This window comes from Dicentrarchus labrax, unplaced genomic scaffold (assembly GCF_905237075.1).
Source record: "Dicentrarchus labrax unplaced genomic scaffold, dlabrax2021, whole genome shotgun sequence".
In the NCBI taxonomy this organism is placed as follows: Eukaryota; Metazoa; Chordata; class Actinopteri; family Moronidae; genus Dicentrarchus; species Dicentrarchus labrax.
In genome coordinates, this window is record NW_026136720.1 from 12755510 (window position 1) to 12776654 (window position 21145).

Consider the following 21145-nt stretch of genomic DNA (forward strand, 5'->3'; position numbering starts at 1 on the left):
GTTTAGTTTTTTTTCCTTTGACAAGACTGCTGATGTTGGAAAAAGAAATGCATCAGACCATATATCTTTGTATTACCGCTGCAACCAAAAAAAGGGGAAAAGCTCTGTTTGCTATACCTCTAGCACATAATATGTCAGAGTTGCAGAAAAGACCCGCTTCACTTTCACTAATTACTGCTTAATTAACTTGTGATTAAGCTTTGAGTAAACATTTTAATTATCTTACAAGTTACAATTGTTTGTGCACAGTGGCCGTTTTAATTATAACACCTGCATTACCTGCACTGGAAGCTACCAGTGTAATTACCAATAGTATGTGTATCCACATTTGAGTGGTATTTTTTTTTTATAGTATGCCATAATTAAAATGACTAGATTACATTATACCTTTTTTTCATCATCATCATCATCCTCATCCCTCAGACCATTCCCTTGCACAGTCTTGCTTGTCAGACTTTATAGCAGCCTAAAATCTTCAGCTCGACTGTATCATAGTTTGTTATTATCTGTCTGCTGCCTATAACCATCAACATACGGGATAGCTGATTTTTAACACATGGTTCGATGGTGTTTCATTGCAAATCAGGCATTAATTAGTCAAAGCAAATGTAAAATGTTAGCAGCCTGTTTTCAAATTTCATGCATATATTATCTACACAATGTATTTCATAGACGTGTATAAAGGCCTGATTTGCATAAAGTGAAAAGTGCAGCTGGAGCCTTGAGATGGCGCATAATGACAAGACTAATAACCATATTTACCCTGCTAATAACATCAAATGCTATCTAATGCTGATTCATTATTAAGACTGTATATTCTGCATTTATATACATCTTCTACAGTTTGTGATCTTATTGTTGAGAAACCAAGCATGAAAATCAGAATGTCAGCAGGCTGAACTCCACTCCACTAGATTAATATTCGCTAAAGCATACACAGTATATCCCTCAACAGTATAAGTAAAACATAAATCAGAACTTCCCACTGAGGATATATTGCTTTATTTTTTTTTCTTCTGGAGTTGTTGTGTAACAGTTCGTCTTACTAAAGCACCCATTAGGCTAATTAAAGCCTCTTGATTAAAAGAGAAAACTCTTGCCCTGCAGCAGCTTCTATTTGGGGTCCCGTTGTCAGCTTTTTCTGTGTTTTTGACTTTCAACGAGGACACGTTCCCGGAGACGAGTAGTTTTAGCATTTTGTGTGTCTTTGATGTGACGAGCATCAGGAGTGCGGTGTGTATCACAGAGTATTGTTAACAGAAGCGGATGCTGCTGATACTGATGCTGTTGTCATACACAAGCTTTTTTTGTCCTGTTGAAGAGTGCCATTGTGCTATTATTAGACTTTACACATACACACACACACACACACACACACACACACTAATTTTTCAAAGCATGTTGTATTTAGAGCTTAGAAATTATAGTAACTACATGTAGTTTTCATAAAAGCCCATGTTTCAGTACACGAGCCAAACATTAACATTTTGAATAAAGTTATGATTTATTATTTATTGTTTACAGAGTATCAATTATTTATTCTATCCAAGTGAGATCTCTGATATAATGAAACTGTGATTCATTCCAGTCCAGCAGACTGTGTTTTGTTGTATTTGATAAAGATGACAAAGAAACGGTGCCTTGATAAATGTTTGTGCTCCTTTTGTGGGTGTTTTACACACACACACACACACACACACACACACACACACACACACACACACACACACACACACACAAAGCGCAGTTTTGGCTCAGTTGTTCAGAAGTGCAGAGGGAGTTCAGCTTTGCTACCAAGTCATTATTTTGATTCATTTATACATTTAAAAGCGAATGCCTCTCTGATCGGTCTTCACATTCACAGCAGATAAAATGTGCACTGTGGAAGAGCGACATGCCTTCATGCACTAAACCGAACCCCGTTGACTCTCTGCTGCTGTGACAGACTAAGGTCAGGCATTAATTGGCTGTGTGCAGGTGTGACAGTTTTTTTTGAAACACACGGAGGGCGACCTTTAGAAATATTTTTTGGGAATGTCATTGTTGGCCTCAAAAGAAATGTCATCTATTATTTCACACTGTTCGCTTAAAGTGTTGCTCACATACAGTTTGACCAAAATGTCAGGATACGTGGACGTAGTGGTTGATGAGGTAATGTGTGCATATGCAGACACCCTATCAGGTAGGCAAGAAGGCAAAAAACAATCTCAAGCACACTGAATAGATGCTCCCAAAATGATGATTTATTGAGCACAATCATAGTGTTTTGACATTTTCATCAGGAAATGTAGTAGCTGAAAATAAAAAAGGGATTGGCTTTCAAACCCGCTCTTATTTTTGCCTAGAAAAAAAAAATTAGACAGTATTTGTTGTATCTTGGCTGCTTTATATGTTTTCTCTCTATATTTATAGACTGCAAACGTATCTGTGTCATTATGTTAAAGCTGCCTCACAGTCAAGTGGTCCAAAACACATTGGTGACATTCCACAGTAATCAAAATCAGCCAACTATCTTTTAAAGAATTAAAGGATTTACATCTCAGCAGGATGGAGAAAAGCCTGTCCATGCTTTGATCTTTAGGGCAGACTCGACTGCTGTCATGGTGTTTTTACAGGTCTCTCTAAAGGTCAGTTCATTCAGGAGGCCAGCAGAGTGATAACATCAGTCCAGTTCTCAGATCTTTACACTGCCTTCCTCTGCGTCAAAGTGACTTTAAAATTCTGCTGGCATTTTATAAAATACTGAGTGGTTGAGGGCCAAAATACGTTTATGATGTACTAATTCAGACCTCTCAGACTGTCTGATTAATGTCCAGTCCACAGATTCTTATCTAATCTAATAGAGAAGCAGCATTCAGTTTGTATGCTCCACATTCCTGGAACAAACTCTGAGAAAACTAGAGATCTGCTCCAACTCAGTTCTTTTAAATCAGAACCTTAAAACGTTTCCGTTTGCCTCTGATGTTGAATAAATTGAGTGGATTCATAGTTTGTACCGCACTGTAACATTCACTCTCCTGTTTTATTCAATTATATTTATCTGCTATTATTTCTATTATTATTTTGCTCTTAAAATTCTATTTATGTGCTGCTTTTTATTGCCTCGTCTCTCTCCTGCATATAGTTGTAATGCCTTTTCTTCAGTTTGAATTGCTTTGTTGAGAGGAGCTGTACAAATAAACTTGCCTGCTCTGTTGTCCTTCATTCTCTCAGCAGTGTTTACTGTCTGCGCCGTATAAATAAATATCAATATATATCAATATCAATTACCATCCTTATCTACATTGTACACTAATTAAAGTTCTGCAGCTTTTAAAAGGACAATAACACATTCAGTAGCAGTCTGGGAAAGCATCACAAAGGCTCCTTTCTGAATAGTGACTAAACTGGTAGCTTTAAATATGCTGTGCAAATCAAAATATGAGAACTCTCTGTGCTTGTGTGGGCCATTAATTTCTTGGCTCACTGCTTTACATCTTACTGAGTGAGCACTTAGTATACTACAATATTGAGAATATACGATGAGCTGGACAGTTGAAAACCTCGCGCTGTTCCCTTCATAGAGCTTCAACGAGGTTATTTGATAGAATAGTTCTATACAATGTGTACTGTATATCACACACACAAATATTTGTTTCAATATCAGGAAAGGCAAAACTTATTTTAAATTACATTTCAGTGTATTACCATTAAACATTTTGTAGTATTTCAATAATATTATCTGTTTTTAAATTACCTTATTTCATCAAAAAATATATTTCTGAGATTCATTCACCAGTCTTAGTAAAAATGTATTATTAGTATAATTAGTGATTTAATAGAGGCACAGCAGTCTTTGTTATTGTAATAAATAACTCATATTGAGTTTTTATTGTGTCATACAATTTTATGCATAACACCTTGTTTGTTTTATATGCTGTTTATAGCTTGTTTTATTTTAATATAACTTATATTTTTAGTTTCTGTATGCCTGTGTCCCTTACTGGATTGAATTTGTGTCTTTTTAGTTTTTGTTGTGTGAATATTTGAACAAGTTTGTTTTGTGTAGGTTGTTCATGACAGAATGAAACCAAACCAAACCAAACTATAATAATAACATTGGACAAAGCAGCTCTCAATGACAAACTATACAAAAAGAATGCAAAAACACACAAATTTGTATCTATTTTCTGAAAAATAATTTATTTTCAGAGTAAAACAAATTATATGTTGCCATACAAAAAGTGTAAGAAAAGGGACGATGTCAAAACTGTAACTGGAGAGAGATCAGTAGAGTAAAAGGTTGTATGTGCCTAGTTGAGTTGAAGAGTTGTTTAAATACATGTCCAGGAATAAATGCAGTGTTCTTTGTGTTGTTCACTTTGTTTGACCTTGCACATACAGCCTCCCGTAGCATTTCTGTAACCTTATCCCAAATATTACAGGTTTGAAGACACATGTTGTGTTTCCCCCCCAATAATGCAACATACTACTTTCATCACTATGAATTGTCCCAAATCTTCTGTGGCATCAGACACACACATCTCAGACAATTAGATTATATATAATTTATACTGTCCTCTCAAATACAATCTAATAAAACATTCTGGGCCTAATGAAACAAATATATTACTCATTACCTCTTTTACTTGAATGTCCAAACACAAAGACATATTACTTTCCTCTTTGCTCTTCCACTATGTGCAAAAGTCAAAAGAAAACATAATTAACATTCTTATTGAATAATCCCTTATTAAGACATATTAGGCTGAATAAACTCTGCAGATGTAAAAACAAACATGGAAATGAAACAAACTGCTATAATTAAAAACAAACCTGCAGTCTGACACAAAACTAGTAATAAACATGGATGTATCAGACATGAATTGCACATTTGCACCTATGAGACAAGACTTCATAGTCTAGTCTAAACAGTATCGAAAACAGTGCCTGTGATCCAGCAAGAGAACGAGAAACCGAACAGTGCATGATGACATGAAAACATGACCTTGTTTAGATTTATTAGACTCGATTTTCTGACAGTTAAAACATCTAACAGGCCACTATAATAACCAGGACAAGGTGTTTATGTTCTCGTTTTATAAGAAACCTTCCTGCACTGAAATAAAATGCTGAACTATTAGTTTGTAAACACTTGGCAACTTTTAAATATGAATAACTGAAGAACCACCCAAACGTTTTTTTGAGAGAGTGACAGACAGAACACACAGTGCACTGACTGAAAGGAAACGATATGGCAACTATAGTTGTAGTAGCATCATGTCCACTCACTAATAATCAACTAGGACTGAGCCAGACAGTACTGTAGTCGTCTTCTACCACCAAGTCAACACAGGAATTCACCGGCAACACTGGACAACACCTCGCTGATACGTAAACGACTAAAATGGACCCTTTCGATAGTTGACCGAGGACATTGGAGGGCAGTGGAGAGCCACATCTCCTGTGACCTGAACAGGCCGTTAAATAGATTGCCTTTATCAAAAACATTTTATTTTATTCTTTCAAGAAAATAAGAATAAAATCATAAAATAGTCCTCTGAGAGAATATGGACATCCACATTGTCCTTTTCTTGCGTAACAAACTATAAAACTGACTCCATATTTTCACAAACCTCGTGGTCCTCTAGGTTATATATAAACTTTGTCCTGTCAACTTGTTTGGGTCCGTCTGTGAGAGAGGGGTAAAACTCAGCTGGTGTCATGTAGCCTTCATGACCTTTGATGTACTTCTTGTAGTTCCTGCGTAAGCAATACCATGTGGTGGAGTAGAGGAGGAAGGCGACGCCCTTAAGAATGATGGCAAGGCCCACATACAGATGCCTGTAAGCTACGTTGTCGTATAGCAGACAAGCACCCTTATCGCCACAGTCTGAACTCCAAAAAAGGCAAGTCGAGTCGATCCCAGCACCAAAGATCAGAGGAGGGGGGATGAATCCTGTAAAACAGAAACACTAACTGAGCCCACAAAAATTACTTCAAGGATAATAAAGACTACTTTGTGTGCATTCTGGGTCAAAAGCAAATCATCAGTCTTTCTTTTACTGATTTACCCTTTCTTTCTTTACAGTATACTAATATCCAAACACTGTCTCTGTATGTGCTCCAAAGCGTCTGAGGTTCTAGACACAGACCCATAGTATTTAAAATGAATGTGTTATCTGATAAAAGTTGTTTTAATAGTTCTTACCGAGGAGTCGTAGCAAAAGAAACAACACTCCAAGTGCGTATGACTTCAGCTCAGGGCTCACAGTCCTTCAAGAGAAGCAGATAGAATACAATAATGTTTTGTTTTCCGTATACTTCTATGCAAGAAGACACCCATTCATATACTCAAAAATACACACATATATATACCTGATTAGGATGATAACAGAAGGAGTCTGTGCCATGGCTCCAACCAGGCTGCAGGCGCAGATCACACACAGGAAGGTGAGGAAAGCTTCCTGGCAGCCCGGCGTCGGACATTTCCCTGGAACCGCTGTGGCGAATTCACTGTCAGCAGATATACAACTGCATCCAGTCAGGTTCTGTGAAGAGAAAAAAGACAAAAGGGTTAAACCTTGAACCATTTGAATAATACAAGTCAGATGAATCACAGGGAAGACATGTTATTTTCACTATTTTAACATTTGGAGGAAAAGCCAGTATCAACACAGTAGAGCTAAGTGATTGTACTTTACATCTGCACTTAAAAAAATGACTAAATACTACAATAACTACGGCAGTGAGACAGCAGTAATAATTATGTTTTGTGCTGCTGAGCTGAAAGAAATTCTCTCAGCATGTGATTTGAATATTGAAGAGACTAATCTGCAGTTGACATCTGATCTCGAAACCACAGTAAAACCTGATTGCCCTGCGTGTGATAGCTGACGACAGAACCGTGAAATACTGAACTCTTTTACTTTAAACTATAATTTTTAATAAAGAAAAGTCTGCATCATCTGTGATTAAGCTGGTCGTTTTTCTGCGGTACAGTAAGTTAGATAACTATTCCGTGCTTGAGGATTGTGCCTCTGATTTTTCTTCACTGATCACGATCACAGAGCAGTCTTAGGGTAAAGACCTGAGAGATGTTAGAGGCCTGAGTGCTTGCTGATCGGGTGCAGCCCGCAAAGCAGGCAGACAAGTAGGTGATGCCGTTGGAGCCGCACACCGGGCTGATGGAGGAGGTGAAGCAGTTGCAGTGACTGAGGCACTGTGCTGCTGGTTTCTCGCCGACACGCAGAGTCCTGAACAGAGACAGGGAGAGAAAGCTGAGCATCCTTTCCCACTCTGAGTACCAACTACTGTACATCTGTATGAGGCACAAGCAAAATCGAAGAAACACTCTCAGCCCTTTATCAGTAATGCTATGGGTCTCTGGTCCAGTTTTACATCTCCATGGAAACTGCACTGCAGAGCTAACCTGTTCTGGAGTCCAGGCTACCACACTGAAAACTAGTAAAAGGCCTAAAGTCAGTATTTCTAAAAAAAGGACCACCATACAGAGAAAAATACTGCTTTTACACTGAAAAGACAACGAATATAAAGAAAATATTCTGAATAAATGTCTTTGTAGTAAGATAATACATACTATGGATCTATAACAACGCCCGATAAATCAATTGCTTAGTGATCTACAGTAAGTGGTCTAATGCAAAGGGGCCCACTGGCCCGGAGAACCCCTGACATCTCCATGTAATACAAAACATAAATTGACTGTCTGTATATGTGTGTAAAATGTGTAATTTTAAAAATGTTGTGTAAAGGATCAATTACCCCCTTCCTCCCTCCTATAGCTCAGGCCAAAGATCATACTCCATATTGTGATACTGTTGTATCGGCTGCAGCTTCGGACATGAAACTGTGACAAAAGCCGATAGCATATTCCAGTGTTCAAAATGTCTTCAACAATCTTTTTTCATTTGACGAACAGTCTAAATCCCGGAGACATTAAATTTACTATTGTAAAAGAGTAAGAATGCCAGATATGCTGTATTGTTTTCTTCTTCTTTAACCAGAAATGTACTAATTGAATGATAATTTTATCAAATTTAGATTTCTTCCTTTGTAGATAAAGTTTTTGTGAGGCTGCTTTTGTTTAGATAACATTTAATACATTTAAGGAGTTTGGTTTTTTTTGTTAAAGCAAAAAAATTGTTTAGTATAAAAGTAGCTTTTTGGTATCGGTGTCAAAACTTAGGTATTTTATTGCCAATTTTATCAGAAAATGTCAAACAATTCCCAGCTTTAGACAACGACAGGCCACAAAAAATAGATAGCGACAAAGATTTTAATAAATGCCTCTTTATATGTATGAAAAACAGCAATTCTATCAAGTAGCAGTAGTTACAGTCGACCAGGTAATCAATATAAAAGTCGATGAAATGTCCTGTTGAACGATAACTTTGCTCTGAAACCATAGGACTGGTGACTGATTCTGTGAAGTCTGTGACATTCGTATTCAGCGCAGCTTTGAGGAACACAAGGTCACTTTATGAATAGAAAATCTTTTTTATAGACTGGATGAGATGACACAAAGTTGTTTGAATAAAAAGTAAGCCCACTGTGCCCCAATGACCGGCAGTGATAAGAATTTTTATTTACACATTTAGACCCTCTGCAGTTCACCTCCAATAAAGTCCTCTAACCTTGGAAGGAGCTTTTCACAGCTCATATTTATTTATTAGACCAACTGGGTCCTTATGATAGGACACAAATCCTAATGTTATTTCACAATCTACAGTATTCAAATCTCTGCTGACTCTAGATGGAGATGTTCGTTTTTTTTTTTCTGGGGATCAACTATTTAATCTTTTCTTACATACAATACTCTGTTCCTGATCAGCTGAATGTTAGTTGTTACAAGACCGGCTTTGTCATGGAAACAGACTCTTTGCTAAACTGGAAAATCTTGGGTGAACAGAGCATGTCAAAAGACCAGTTATCCAGGAAGTTAAATTCTTTTTAAACCCGGTAACTTTAACACAGCGTGACTATGTAACACTCACTTCAGGGTGTTGTTAAGTCACTTTAAGTATGCAAAGATATATCATATAACAGAATAATACTGCTATAACCCAGTGGTTCCCAACTTTTTTGGCCTGTAAACAAAGAAATGTCTACATATGACCCCTCATCACTAGTTACACATTGTTTACAAGCTGTCAGCAGTTTAATAAATAAGTGTCAATAAGTTGTCAGTGCTTGTATTCAACATTAATTTCAAATGGCTGCCATATTTTAAGGCTCTCTCTTACCTGTTGCCATATGTGACTGTCACTCCTGCGACAGGGCCGGTGTCACAGCCCAGGAACAGGAAGGACACGTAGCAGGCAGTGGAGATCAGGTTGACCAGCATGGACATGCGGATGGCTCCCAGCGCCGACAAGTTCAGCTTCTTCACCAGCAGACCGCCCATGAAGATCCCCAGACACGCACATGGAATGGCGGTCATTCCTTAAAAATAAAGTTAAGACAAAACATGTTTATTATACTGGTATACAGATGTGTGTGCCTGTGCATGATTGGTGTGAACACAGACCTAGCAGCTGGTTTGCTGAGGTGGTGGTGAGGTTGAACTGCTGCTCGAGGTATTTCCCCAGAAAGGCTGCAAAGCCAGCCACGACTGCAATTTCCATACAGGCTGCCAGGATGATGCAGGTGAACACTGGGTTCGACAGAAGGTGCTTGGTCACCTTGGGGATCACTAGTCATGCAGACATAGAGAGGAAAACTATTAATATCCTAGCATGCTGGTTAACAGGACTGACATGACTCTCTTGTTGCCTTTATGTATTCTTTGTCATCTGCTCTGTTTAGCTATCAAATAATATGAATAATAAATCAATGACAAATGAACATTTCCAGCACATTACTTGTGACACTGAAGTATGATTATTTTTAATTAAAAGGAGCAGAACCCTTTTCTACCACTGAGCTGGTCACTCTTAGTAGTAAGCAATTCCAATAGCTTCAAACTCATACTTTTTAACATTTTAATTCTTATTCATATTTGACAAATATAGAAAATAAATTGATCATAATATCTCCTGTATTTTAAAATGTTTTTACATTTACAGAATGTGTATTTTCCTTGCATGACAACACTGCAGCACTCTTACAGGATCTTGCACACTCACCCCTGAGTTGCTGACAGCAGGTGGGGCTGTTGGCAGGCTCGTGGTTGCGTACAACCCCATTACTGGACTTAGGAGTCTCATAGTCTGAATTCAGAGAGGGAGGAAGCATAACCTGCTCACTGTCTGCCCCCTCCTCTCTCTCCTTGGTCGGCAGTGACTGAGGGAAGCCAAACATAAAGAGGGCCGAGCAGAAGAGTAAGGCACCGCACAGGAGGAAGCCTGCCCACCAGGCCCCGATCCACCGCGGGTCGTCCGGAGTGATGTCTAGCTTACCTGTGGAAAGGCACAGCAGACAATCAATACACCACATGCGCAGAGAAACATGTTCAAAAGAGCAGTGGAGAAATGTTAGACTCACTGGTGTCGATGAAGACAGCGTCCACGTAGAACTTAGTGCAGACGGAACCGAGGATGAAGCCACAAGCTGGTCCAAACACCAGAGTGGAAAAGAGGATTCCTGCACAAGAAACAGATATCAACTTTAATGTTTGGTTTAGATTTTAATCACCTGACACTTCAAAACGAGTACCCCAGTTTTGTTAGAACAGCTATAGATACTACACAGCAGATCACCAACCAGAATCATGAGATGCAATGTATAATACTATAATATCTTCAGAATGATGGTCCAGTAAAAATAATAGATATACAAAGGATCCCTTATATGATGTGCAATCAATATGTTCAATATCAACTTTTGCACATATATTGCTTGTTTATTATATTGTGTTTTATTGTGTTTTTATTGGTGAGACAAAGACATTTTCTGCTCTGGTGGGACAATAAGATTTTATTTTATTTTTTAATATATCTAAGCCCAGTGTGGCATGCAACAAAGTCAGTGAATTCATGAATGACTTACATTTAAAAATCAACTCTTTATGCAGAGCAGACAATTTTAGCAATGTATCAACATCAAGGGAGGCCATGGGATGTAATATAACTCTACAGCATGTAAGTGTTATTATTATTAGTCAGTCCATAAAGTGTCAAACAATCTGAAAAATACACATGACCAGTTTTGAGAGCCCAAAGTGATTGTCTCGATTCAAATGTCTTGCTTCGTCCAAGCAATAATCCAAAAAGCTGCAAACCTTCAACCCATTTGAGAAGCCCTTTTTTTTGTTTCCGCTCTACTTTTATGTGTTTTTTTCCAGGAGGCACAGTGTGAAGCAAGATAGCAAACAGAGAAACATTTTGGCTGTCATGAAAGATCATATCAGGCAGTTAATACCACAAGGCGAGTGCAGCAGTGGTAGCGACACACACAGTCACTACTACTCGTTACGATCACATGGCTCCGCCTACTCATCCTTGCAGGGCAACACACTGAACAAACAGATACAAACACACACTGTGAGGAAGACACCTGACTACAGAGACAAGTTCTCTGGTCCCAATCTGCTCTAGTGGGCAGCTGGAGATAAAATGTGGAGCTTGGTCCAAAATCCTCATTAAAGTGCTGTCAGCAGGGTGAGAGTCTGGCACTGTGACTCAGACTGCAGGCAGATAATGAAGACTCAAAGCTCAATTTGGGAGACAAATTTCTCCCTGACTGGAAGTCCTGTGATCTGTGGTATTATTAGACTGCAGTATGGACTGTTGGACTGTATCTGGCACACAGCAACAAAGCAGATCCATGTTTGGCCACTGCTACTCACAAGAACAGCAACGCAAGTTTCAATTTACCATCAAAATAAGATAAAATCATCTCTGATATTCCACTTCCTCCTCCGGCCCTGCAGCATTAGAAACATCCTCTTTACTGGCTGCAGGTTGGCCTGCACATCGCTGCTATCAGTCTCCAGTAAGTTGTTCGAATGCCAAAAGCAGCTAGTTAATGAACAAGTGTGGAAACTGTGACTAAGCTTTGTATGTCTCTGGCTAGTGCTGAGAGTGAATGCACGGTCTGCTTCCTGCCTTGACCACCCACATAGGAAGGGAGTCAACAAATTCACGTGGTTGTAGCCTCATTCACATCACAGTTTATTCTTCACATAACGGAAATGGCTCACAGATTTGTTAGGTGTGGCTCGCTACCTATAATGTGGTATGAACTGACTCATTTAGGTGAGATGAGGAGTGTGAAACAAAGAAATATGGGTTTTTTATCGTTGGGATGGGACCACGCTGCCTCTTTTTCTCACGAGCATACAGTTGAAACATCTTTGCGGTTGACACTTGGAAATGAGCGACGTCCGTGAGGCGCCAAAGCATGACAGGATTTCACCTCTTCTTTCAGTTAGCTTCTGAGGTTTTGTAATAAGAAAAGAAGGTAGATAGCAGGCTCAGGCCAATTTCCTCTCTGAATGCAGGACAAAATCTCATCTGTTAAAATCTGAAATCAAAGTTTAAAACAATTAAGCTCAAATAGCTTTTACCACCTCAATATATACAGACAGAAGGATTCACACCCACAAACTCATGTAGGCACGCAGGCAGAAGCTATTGTGGCTAAATACCAATGAAACTGTGCAGTTTAACAGCACTTTCGTGACAGAGGGCTGCAGTCACTAAGTGACTAGCAAATTTGCCTGTGGTGTTGCAAATGAGGCCTGTGTTTTCTCTGTTTCGAGTGTTTCCTTAGAAACCGAGTGTTGTCTTCTCATAGCAACAACATCACAATTGCTTTCACCACAGGAAACCTCAAAGAGGAAATTCAGTTAGTGAAATCACCTTCCAGGGGATGACAGCTCAGCTAGCCCACAAGTCCACGACCACTGAGAGGATAAATGTTTCCACCGAGATCCGTGCCTACCCCCGGTTGCTTTAAGAAACGCTGCCTCCTTGATGATAACACTGTGCCACAGCACAAGCTTCACATGTGGAAAAGATTCCTAATCTGTGAGGGACCATGCCTCCTTTTCAATCTGCTGCCTCTGCACAGGAAACAAGGGGAACGCAATTTTGAACGTGTCGATAATCTCCACATGAAAGATTAACTAAAATATGTTTTATGTTTTGTCTTAAGGTCAAATCGAGCAGAGGAAAAGCATGCAACAAGTTGAGTCTCTCACAACGAGATTAAGCTAGAAGGAACGTGAACTGGATCTTGTAGTCAAAGCATAAGCAGAGTTTCAAGTCCAATGTTGCTTCACTATAGTTGTTTTTTCCCTTCATCAACTGGAGACTAATATTTGTATAAGAGGTGTTCAAAAAAAACCCTCCTCTTTGGGAGCTGCTGCATGGAAACATGACCAAATCTTGAACAACACAGTGTGTTAAATTCTGCATGTCTTTATTCGCTTACTTGCTGAGAGTTAGGTGAAAAAATCGACATCACTTTCTTGTCTGTCCATAAAGTATAGAGCTAGAGCCGGGAGGTGACCCCCTAACTCCTCATAAATCCAATAACTATCCAGTCTTTATGCTAAGCTAAGCTAACCACATCTTGGCTCCAGCTCTGTACTTTACATCAGTGGTGCCACCAAAGGGACAATTGCTGGACCGCCTACTGGTTCCTCCTTGAGAATCGTACATGCATAATGTACTTCTATCTGATATTCTATATTTTACATTATGAATAGTTAATGTGAAAGAAAATAACATATGCAGTCCCCTCTGGTTTTTGTTTTAGTGTGATTTTCATCTCCATCTGGCCACCACTATGAAACATTTCTGGGGGCGCCACTGCTTTACACATAGACATAAGAGTTGTGTCAATCCTAACTCTTAGGAAGAAACTAAAGGATATTACCCAAAATGTGGTAACTGTTACACAAACTTATTTTCCCCTTCCATCTCAGTGCTGCACTAATTCTTTCTCCTGATCTTATTTAAAAACAAATGACCCTTGGTCTCAGGTCAAACATAAAAAGACAACTGTGCCTGTACAAGCTCTAAAGGGATATATTTCATGTTTGTCATGACAGGGTTAAGCTGAAGGAAAAAAAACAACAAGTTAAGCACATTAAATCTCCATGAAGGACAATACATGACCACAGCCGTGGGTAATCTTTGTAATACACTACTTCTCCAAACTGCCTCTAAATCCCTTTTCCCTTCCAGCAGTCCTGTTACGGGATAAGTACAAAACAAACTAATTTGTTCATGTTGTAGTTCGCCGGAGCCTTTTAGTATCCTGTGAATTATACTCTCAGGGGAGCATGTCAGATGTAATTCAATAACAAAGCTCAGCTCTAGTGTTTTTGTCTCCCTCTAATTTGTTTAGAGACCAATAGAAAAGGCTGGGAAAGCTCCTGTCCATGAGGCTTGTCCTTTTCCGGATATTAATTAACCCACAGATGGATCCTATAACCTACGCACTACGCAAATTTGGAAAGTTGACTTAAAATAAATGTTGAATATACAAATGCCCCATATTCCGTTGGAGGAACAACAAGGGTTGTTTTTGTACGCTGTGCAAAATTTAGATCAGAATCATTATTTCACAGGTAGCACTTGTGGTTTAGGTCGCTGACGTCGTGCTGTTTATCTTCACACTTTTCCACACGAGTAGGCGACCATATAAGAGAGCCTTCATTATATACACCTTCCTAATGGTTCAGCCAAAACACCATACAAAGATTAAGCCATAGGAGATGATGACTGCGACAGGCTGCGCTCTTAAAATCACTCCTGAGATTAATGTGGAGCCAGGTGAAACCCCGTGAGAGGTTGATTTAATGCTGTTCGATACGGATAAAAAAAAAGTCCTCCACAAAGATAATGGGCATTTAAAATTTTGCAAAGTTTAGTTTCTTCAGATCCTCTAAGCCAAGTGGTTGAGATTATAAACCAACACAGCAGGGGTTAAACAGAAAAGCTCATGGTAATCGAAATGTCAGATGCACTGCGCCTGCACCGTCCTCAGTTTTATTTCCTGCTCTCACTGTACAAAAGGAATTCCTTCTCCTTCATTAATCCTGCACAAGTTGGCTCAGTAATCCCCTCAGCCAAATAAGAGCAGAGGGACAGTGCGATGTAGGAGGCCAAACAACAGCTTGTGCCACTTTTGCAAGGGGCCAGACTGAAACTGAGAGTAAAAGATTACTAAAGATAAAGCCAAGAGCCAGCGTCTGGGCTCTTCACCACTGGGGCCTGAACAGGAGTTTGTGTCAGAAGGTCAATTGAAAGAGTCTTGGGACAGAGGAACTGCATAAAGCAGAGCACAAGATTTCAAGGTTACATTTTAAGTGACTATAAAGTTTAAAGGTTGCACAATTTAAAGAGCTTTCAAACAAAAGCCCTCTCTTCCTCCTCTGGCGTACATCAGGTCATAACATCCTCTGTGCAGAAGTGTATTTTAAAGATTGAAGAGACTTGGGAGAAACAGGCCAAAGATGTCACACTGAGTGCAGGCCATTTTCTGCATGCCCAGTGAAGTATCACTCACACTGACAGCTACACAAAAGATTCAGACTAAAACACCTTCACTCACACACCACACCTAACAACCATCCATCCGCTCTGCTTCCTTCCTCTAGTCTCAGCAACTGCACAGAAACAGCACGCAGCTGTTTTCAAGTATGCACGATAACTGCAAAATGTGGTCTCGGTTGGGAAAGAAATTCTATTGAGAAAAAGTACAAGCATATTCTATCTGTTCATTTTAAAGCCATTTGGTCTGTACTGATACTGAGTTAATACTATTATTGAAAATTAGGGTTTATATATATGAATATTTAATTGAATCACCAAAGGTTTTTAATGGATCCAGTTAGGCTACATAGAATCCAGTTTTTATAATACATCCGTGGTTGTTAGCTGACTATTGTACTGCATAAACTGCCTTCAGGAAGCCTTTATTTTTTTGTAAAAATTACATCACATACATCCCATATAAATTGTTAATCTCTACTAAATGCATGGCCTGTGCACCTGTGAGCTAGTTTAACTCTGACCTTACATATCTCGTACATGGTTGGTCTGTAGGTTTATTTTAGGGACTTTTTTTTAAACCCACTACACAAAAGCTGATGAAAAGACACACGTCAGCATGAGTCCAATTTTCCATGATTCACAATCTGCTTCAGTTTTGCACTAGCATCTCATTAGACATTAGGTCTTGGTCATTCATAAGTATGAAGCTATTAAAGCATGCCATGGCATCATCTGTGGTACTCAAATTACTGCCTGCTACATCGGCTAATAACACACTGAGACTCTGATAAACACCTACACATACGGAATCTGCACAATGTTATTGGCTATGATTATAGTCATCAATTTATCTAGTTTTTGAACTTTTTTTTTGCTGTCACATCTGATCTCAATCTCAAAGTAATTTGTCTTCAGGTGAACTGGCGAAATTCATATCTTGCACTTCTCAAAGAAGATTCTATTTTTGGAAAATACTACTAACACTCTAATCCTGCAGACTGTTCCTCGGTGACATTTGGGTGACATCCAAGATGTGAACTTGTGAACAACAACAAAAACAAACTTGCTGACAGGACATTAGCTAATTTAAATGAATTAATCCCCTTACTGAGATTAAATACGATTGACTTTAAACTGAGCAAACATTAAGTGTGACACGAAAACGACACTATCGGGGTGTGACATCAGTTTATGCAGAGAGCAGTTACGTAAACTCGGCCCCCGCTCACGCCGACAGGATTAAAAACAAACAGGTAGAAGACGCCTCTGAAGTGAAGTCTATTTTGATGAGGTACAGAGGATATTAAAGGCTACCAAATCTTCAGTGATCCATAAGTAAGAACTTAGACAGCGGCTTTCACCCCAGGAAGTGAGGCCTCAGCCTACCTGAGTGGCTTTTAGTATCAACGTCAACATCAGTTGTCAAGGAAAACATTATTCACACTGAAGGGAGATAGTCTCACAGGGTATTTAAAAAAAATATATATCTTAAGAATCATATCGAACAACTGTAACATTGCACATTTAATTAGATCAATTGATATGGCTTCTGTGAACCATGTGTTTACTATAATATTTCTATCACAAAAGCATCAAATCTTCACATTTGCCTAAAATAATGATCAATAGTTCCTGATGATCTCTTTGATCCACCAATGACTGATCAGCTCATTGTTACAGCTGTAAATGAGTGAGACACTGAGGTGGCTTGTTGGTCAGCTGTACCCTACAGTAACCCTGTCGTCTCTACACAGCCATGACCTAAATAACTAGCCAAAGCTTAAAGTAGGCGCTCAACTCACATTCAAATGCCATTACATCAGGATCATCCTGCTTTAACTTCCGCTTACGTCAAATCATCTCAAATTTGAAACCACTCCTCCGCACACATCCGGCTGCGAACTGATATCAAAACAGTGTCTCCTCATCTATTTAACTTCAAACCTTCACTGGAGCAGACGAGTGTTAGAACGGTTTCACTGATGGCATATGGTTGATATATAAAGAAAATGCAGCTTAAGAGCACGTTTAAAACTATTAGCATTTTGACCCCGAGGATGAGCAGGGGTTACTGCAGAGCTTCGTCCGGTGCTACAGCCGGCCGACACACCGGCTTCTCACAGCTCTCTTCTTCTCAACACCCTGTCGCGTTAAGCTGAGCTCTGCCTCAATCTAAGCCTCCGAGAGGTAACGGCCTGAAATGGGAGGTCAATGTCAGGCCTTTGTAAAGGCTTCACTACCTCATATCAGTCTGTTTTAACCTCTGTTTACCAGAGCCCTGATATGAGTCCAGACAGCTGATCACAAGATTATTTTTTATGTAGTCAAATCAGGTGGCTTTCACTGTGCCTACTGGACATACAGTTTGTGTTTTACTACATCATTTTCTGTAATTTAACACAAAGCACACCATTGTTCTTAATGTCAGTTGCACAAAGTTTGTTATGGCTATAAACATTATTTGGGAAATGCCACTTGAAGTAACATTTAATGCAGATTTACAGCACAAATATTTGTGCACTCTTTTCAGACAGATCAAAATAGTGTCCAGCTCAAGTTTTTTTTATAAATGCCATTGTATTTTAATTGGTGTTCTGAACCTTCATGGATTAAAACAAAAACAAAAAAAACAATATGTATTCAATATAATTTAGTTTTAGTAGTACATCAATTGTTTCATGCCGTCATTTATTAAACTACATTTTCTTAAGGATTTTGCTGCTTTTCTTTGTTTTGTAGCATAAACTGAATATCTTTGGATTTAGTTTGTTTGGACAAAATAAGACATTTAAACATGTTACCTTGGACTTACAATTCATAGACGATAATGCAAATAACCCTTACTTGCAGCGCTACTGTTTATATTTGACATTGCCTCATTATATTCATACCAATATCAGAGGTAAAAAAAAAACAACAGTAAATGCTGACTGAAGAGCTGCTGCGCCCAACAGATCTCTGTCCTGTTTTATAATTCAGGGGCTGCGACAGCCGAGCTGCCACATCCCATGACTCTTTAGATGACAATACAGAGAAAACTCACTTAAGTAAAACACACTGCAGCGGGATGGAAAAGAAAAAAAGGGTTTTATCGAGTGAGATATACGGCAGGGCTGGGACACTGAAGCCCTGTCATGGAAATAAATGCTTTTTTAATCTAAAAGAACAAACAAACAAAAAAAAAAAAACATCCGGCCCTCTTGCATTATATAAGACAAGAGTGAAGCAATCGTATTAAACTTTGGGAAAAAAACATGTGTATTCATATCCTGTGTGTGTCTCCTTACAGATAAATATTGAAGGGCAACACTTAGATCTTGATAATAAAAGCAGAGAAAAAGCAAAGTCAACAAACAGATATGAGGGATATTAAAAAATGGCAATGATTGTTTAAAAAGCATCTGCATTTAGTCTAAACACTTGGATATAAGAGAAGTTCACAAAAAATATGGAGGTGGTCCTCCGTCCCCTCTCTGAACTTAAATTCCTTCATATGTTGTATGAAGAGTTCAACAGCTCTTAAGGTTTTCCTGAAGGCCGGCGTTTATGCAATTTCTGTGATTTTGGTGAGGTCGAGAATTAATTTCATTTTGTGTTTCATTATGTGTCACTGCCCCGTGTACAATGTCTTGAGGAACCATCTGATTGAAAAAATCCAGTTGAAGAACCCTGATTTGTTTTGGTTGTCTGAAGGTGAAATGCTGAGTTAGCTCTCCAATGAGGAGATGTATGTCTTAGATTTATAGATTCAAAGAAAACGCATGGTAACTACGACACTCACAAAGAATACTGTATCCAGCATAATGAGACATTTTCTGTCATGGAAATTTGAATGTTATGAAATGTTTGCTTTTTGATCTGTCATGTGGCCATTGTGGATGTTGTTAACTGTACCTGTAGCATAAAAATGATCCTTACATATCTGCTCAACTCGAAAAGGACTTTTGGAGGAGCTTTTTTACAAACTCATTATGTGACTATATGTACTTCTGGGGGAAAAAAGGGTTTTAGGGTAAATGTATTTACTCCTGTTTATTGTAAAATTGAGATTTCAACAGCTAAAATCAATTAATCTACCACAAGAACCCCAAAGGACAAAATTAGCAATAAGCATGTATTTTTCCCCTTAGCACAAAAATAGTCTTTAAATATCTGTTTGGGTTTGCCAAAGTCAGATCAATGACTCAAAAAGGATCTTTAGGAGCATTTTTACAAACTCATTATCTGGCCTGTACTCTGTTGGGGGTCAAACAGTCTCAGTAGAAAAGGAATTTCAAGACTGTGTAAAATGTGTCATATTAAAGGCCTTGCACACTCACACAGGTGTTTTCAGTTAGCTGAGGTTATTAGTTTGAAGGTGGGCAGAGCGATGCTGGAATTATAAGTTGTCACCAGACGCCATGTACTGAAGGATGATGAATGTGTCCTCTGTCTCGACCTGAGAGGTGCCATAAAGCTGACAGGAGAGTCAGGGAGATGTCAATCAAGCGCAGTCTGCACACGCCCACATAGTCCAAAGACGAGGTCTAATAGGTGTTTTTCATGGAAGATATTTTGACATGTCACAGCAGGAAAAATGTGTAAATGATAAAATAGTTCCATTTAGCTGCTTCAATTTCAAGGTCCTGGCTGGCTGGCTCACACACAACATATAGAACAGAGCCGTCGTTAATGTTACCAGTAACGCCTCTGCTTTAACAACTGGAACAAATCTCAGTGTCTGCTGTGAAAAAGGCCAAAAAACTTAAATAACCGGTGTGGTTTCATATTTGAGCCATTACAAATGTTCTGTTGGATCTTTGCTTTAAATAAATCTTCCTCCTGTTCATTGTGAAACTGAGATTTTAATGTGTGTAACAATTACTGTAGAACTATGAAGACAGATAGTGATAAAACCACATGATCATTTAATCATAATTTTACATTAATGGAATATTGTATATCTTATATTTTTTGTGGTAAAACATATTTCTGTTGAATACGCTGGTTTGAAAATATTGTTGCTACTTTCAACTAAACGTAGATAATGCTAATCATGCCATAAATATTCTCGTGTACATTTGTGTGGTGCTCAGTCTGCCTGCAATCAGGTTCTCCTTTATACCTTGTAGGTCAATGGCATTAGGCTACTTTAACCTGACATGCAGTAACTTAATCTTTGAGTCCAATTAACCCTGTGTCATCACTAGTCTCCAACTATTCCAGGAAGCAGTAAAAGCCCTCATTAACCTAAATGGCACCAGCATTAGTTAGCTCTGACTGAAGTCCATTTGTTTTTGTTTCATGTCCTATAGATTTGAAACCACACATCGTTAATGAACTGATCTTCATCGTTAGGAACCAGAAACGTCATTATAATGATCTACTTTTTAATTCACCAGTTCTGTGAACCAGTTCTGCCGTGTCTTTCCCGTGCAAGGCCAAAGATTTTCTAATATTACAGTGACGCAAGCTTCGACTGCTGTTAGAATAATTATGATTTCTGATTTTATGATTACACAGACAGGCCAGGCATGTTTTCAAACATTGTGATGTGATGCTGAACGCGGGCCAGACTGCCAGCTTTGTGAACACCGGGTCAGCAGAGGAGGAAGAGAACGATGGAGACACGGTGGGTAGCGGTTAATGCAACAGAGCAAAGCCTTGTCATTCTGCCCTGCGACAGTGATCTGTTTGTAATCCTGCTTCAGATGTTT

At 38.8% G+C, this 21145-nt stretch overlaps 1 protein-coding gene across 1 annotated transcript in view; it reads right to left on the reverse strand.

The window, feature by feature from the left end:
• Positions 1-4155: 4155 nt before the first annotated feature.
• slco3a1a (solute carrier organic anion transporter family member 3A1a) overlaps positions 4156-21145 on the reverse strand; it is a 33883-nt gene continuing 16893 nt past the window's right edge. The window contains exons 3-10 of the mRNA XM_051382054.1: positions 10486-10584; positions 10128-10400; positions 9530-9694; positions 9246-9444; positions 7070-7235; positions 6358-6530; positions 6191-6255; positions 4156-5938 (exon numbers count right to left, since the gene is read on the reverse strand). Coding sequence (XP_051238014.1) covers positions 5586-5938; positions 6191-6255; positions 6358-6530; positions 7070-7235; positions 9246-9444; positions 9530-9694; positions 10128-10400; positions 10486-10584 — 1493 coding nt within the window. The 3' untranslated portion in view covers positions 4156-5585. The remainder of the gene's footprint in view (positions 5939-6190; positions 6256-6357; positions 6531-7069; positions 7236-9245; positions 9445-9529; positions 9695-10127; positions 10401-10485; positions 10585-21145) is intronic.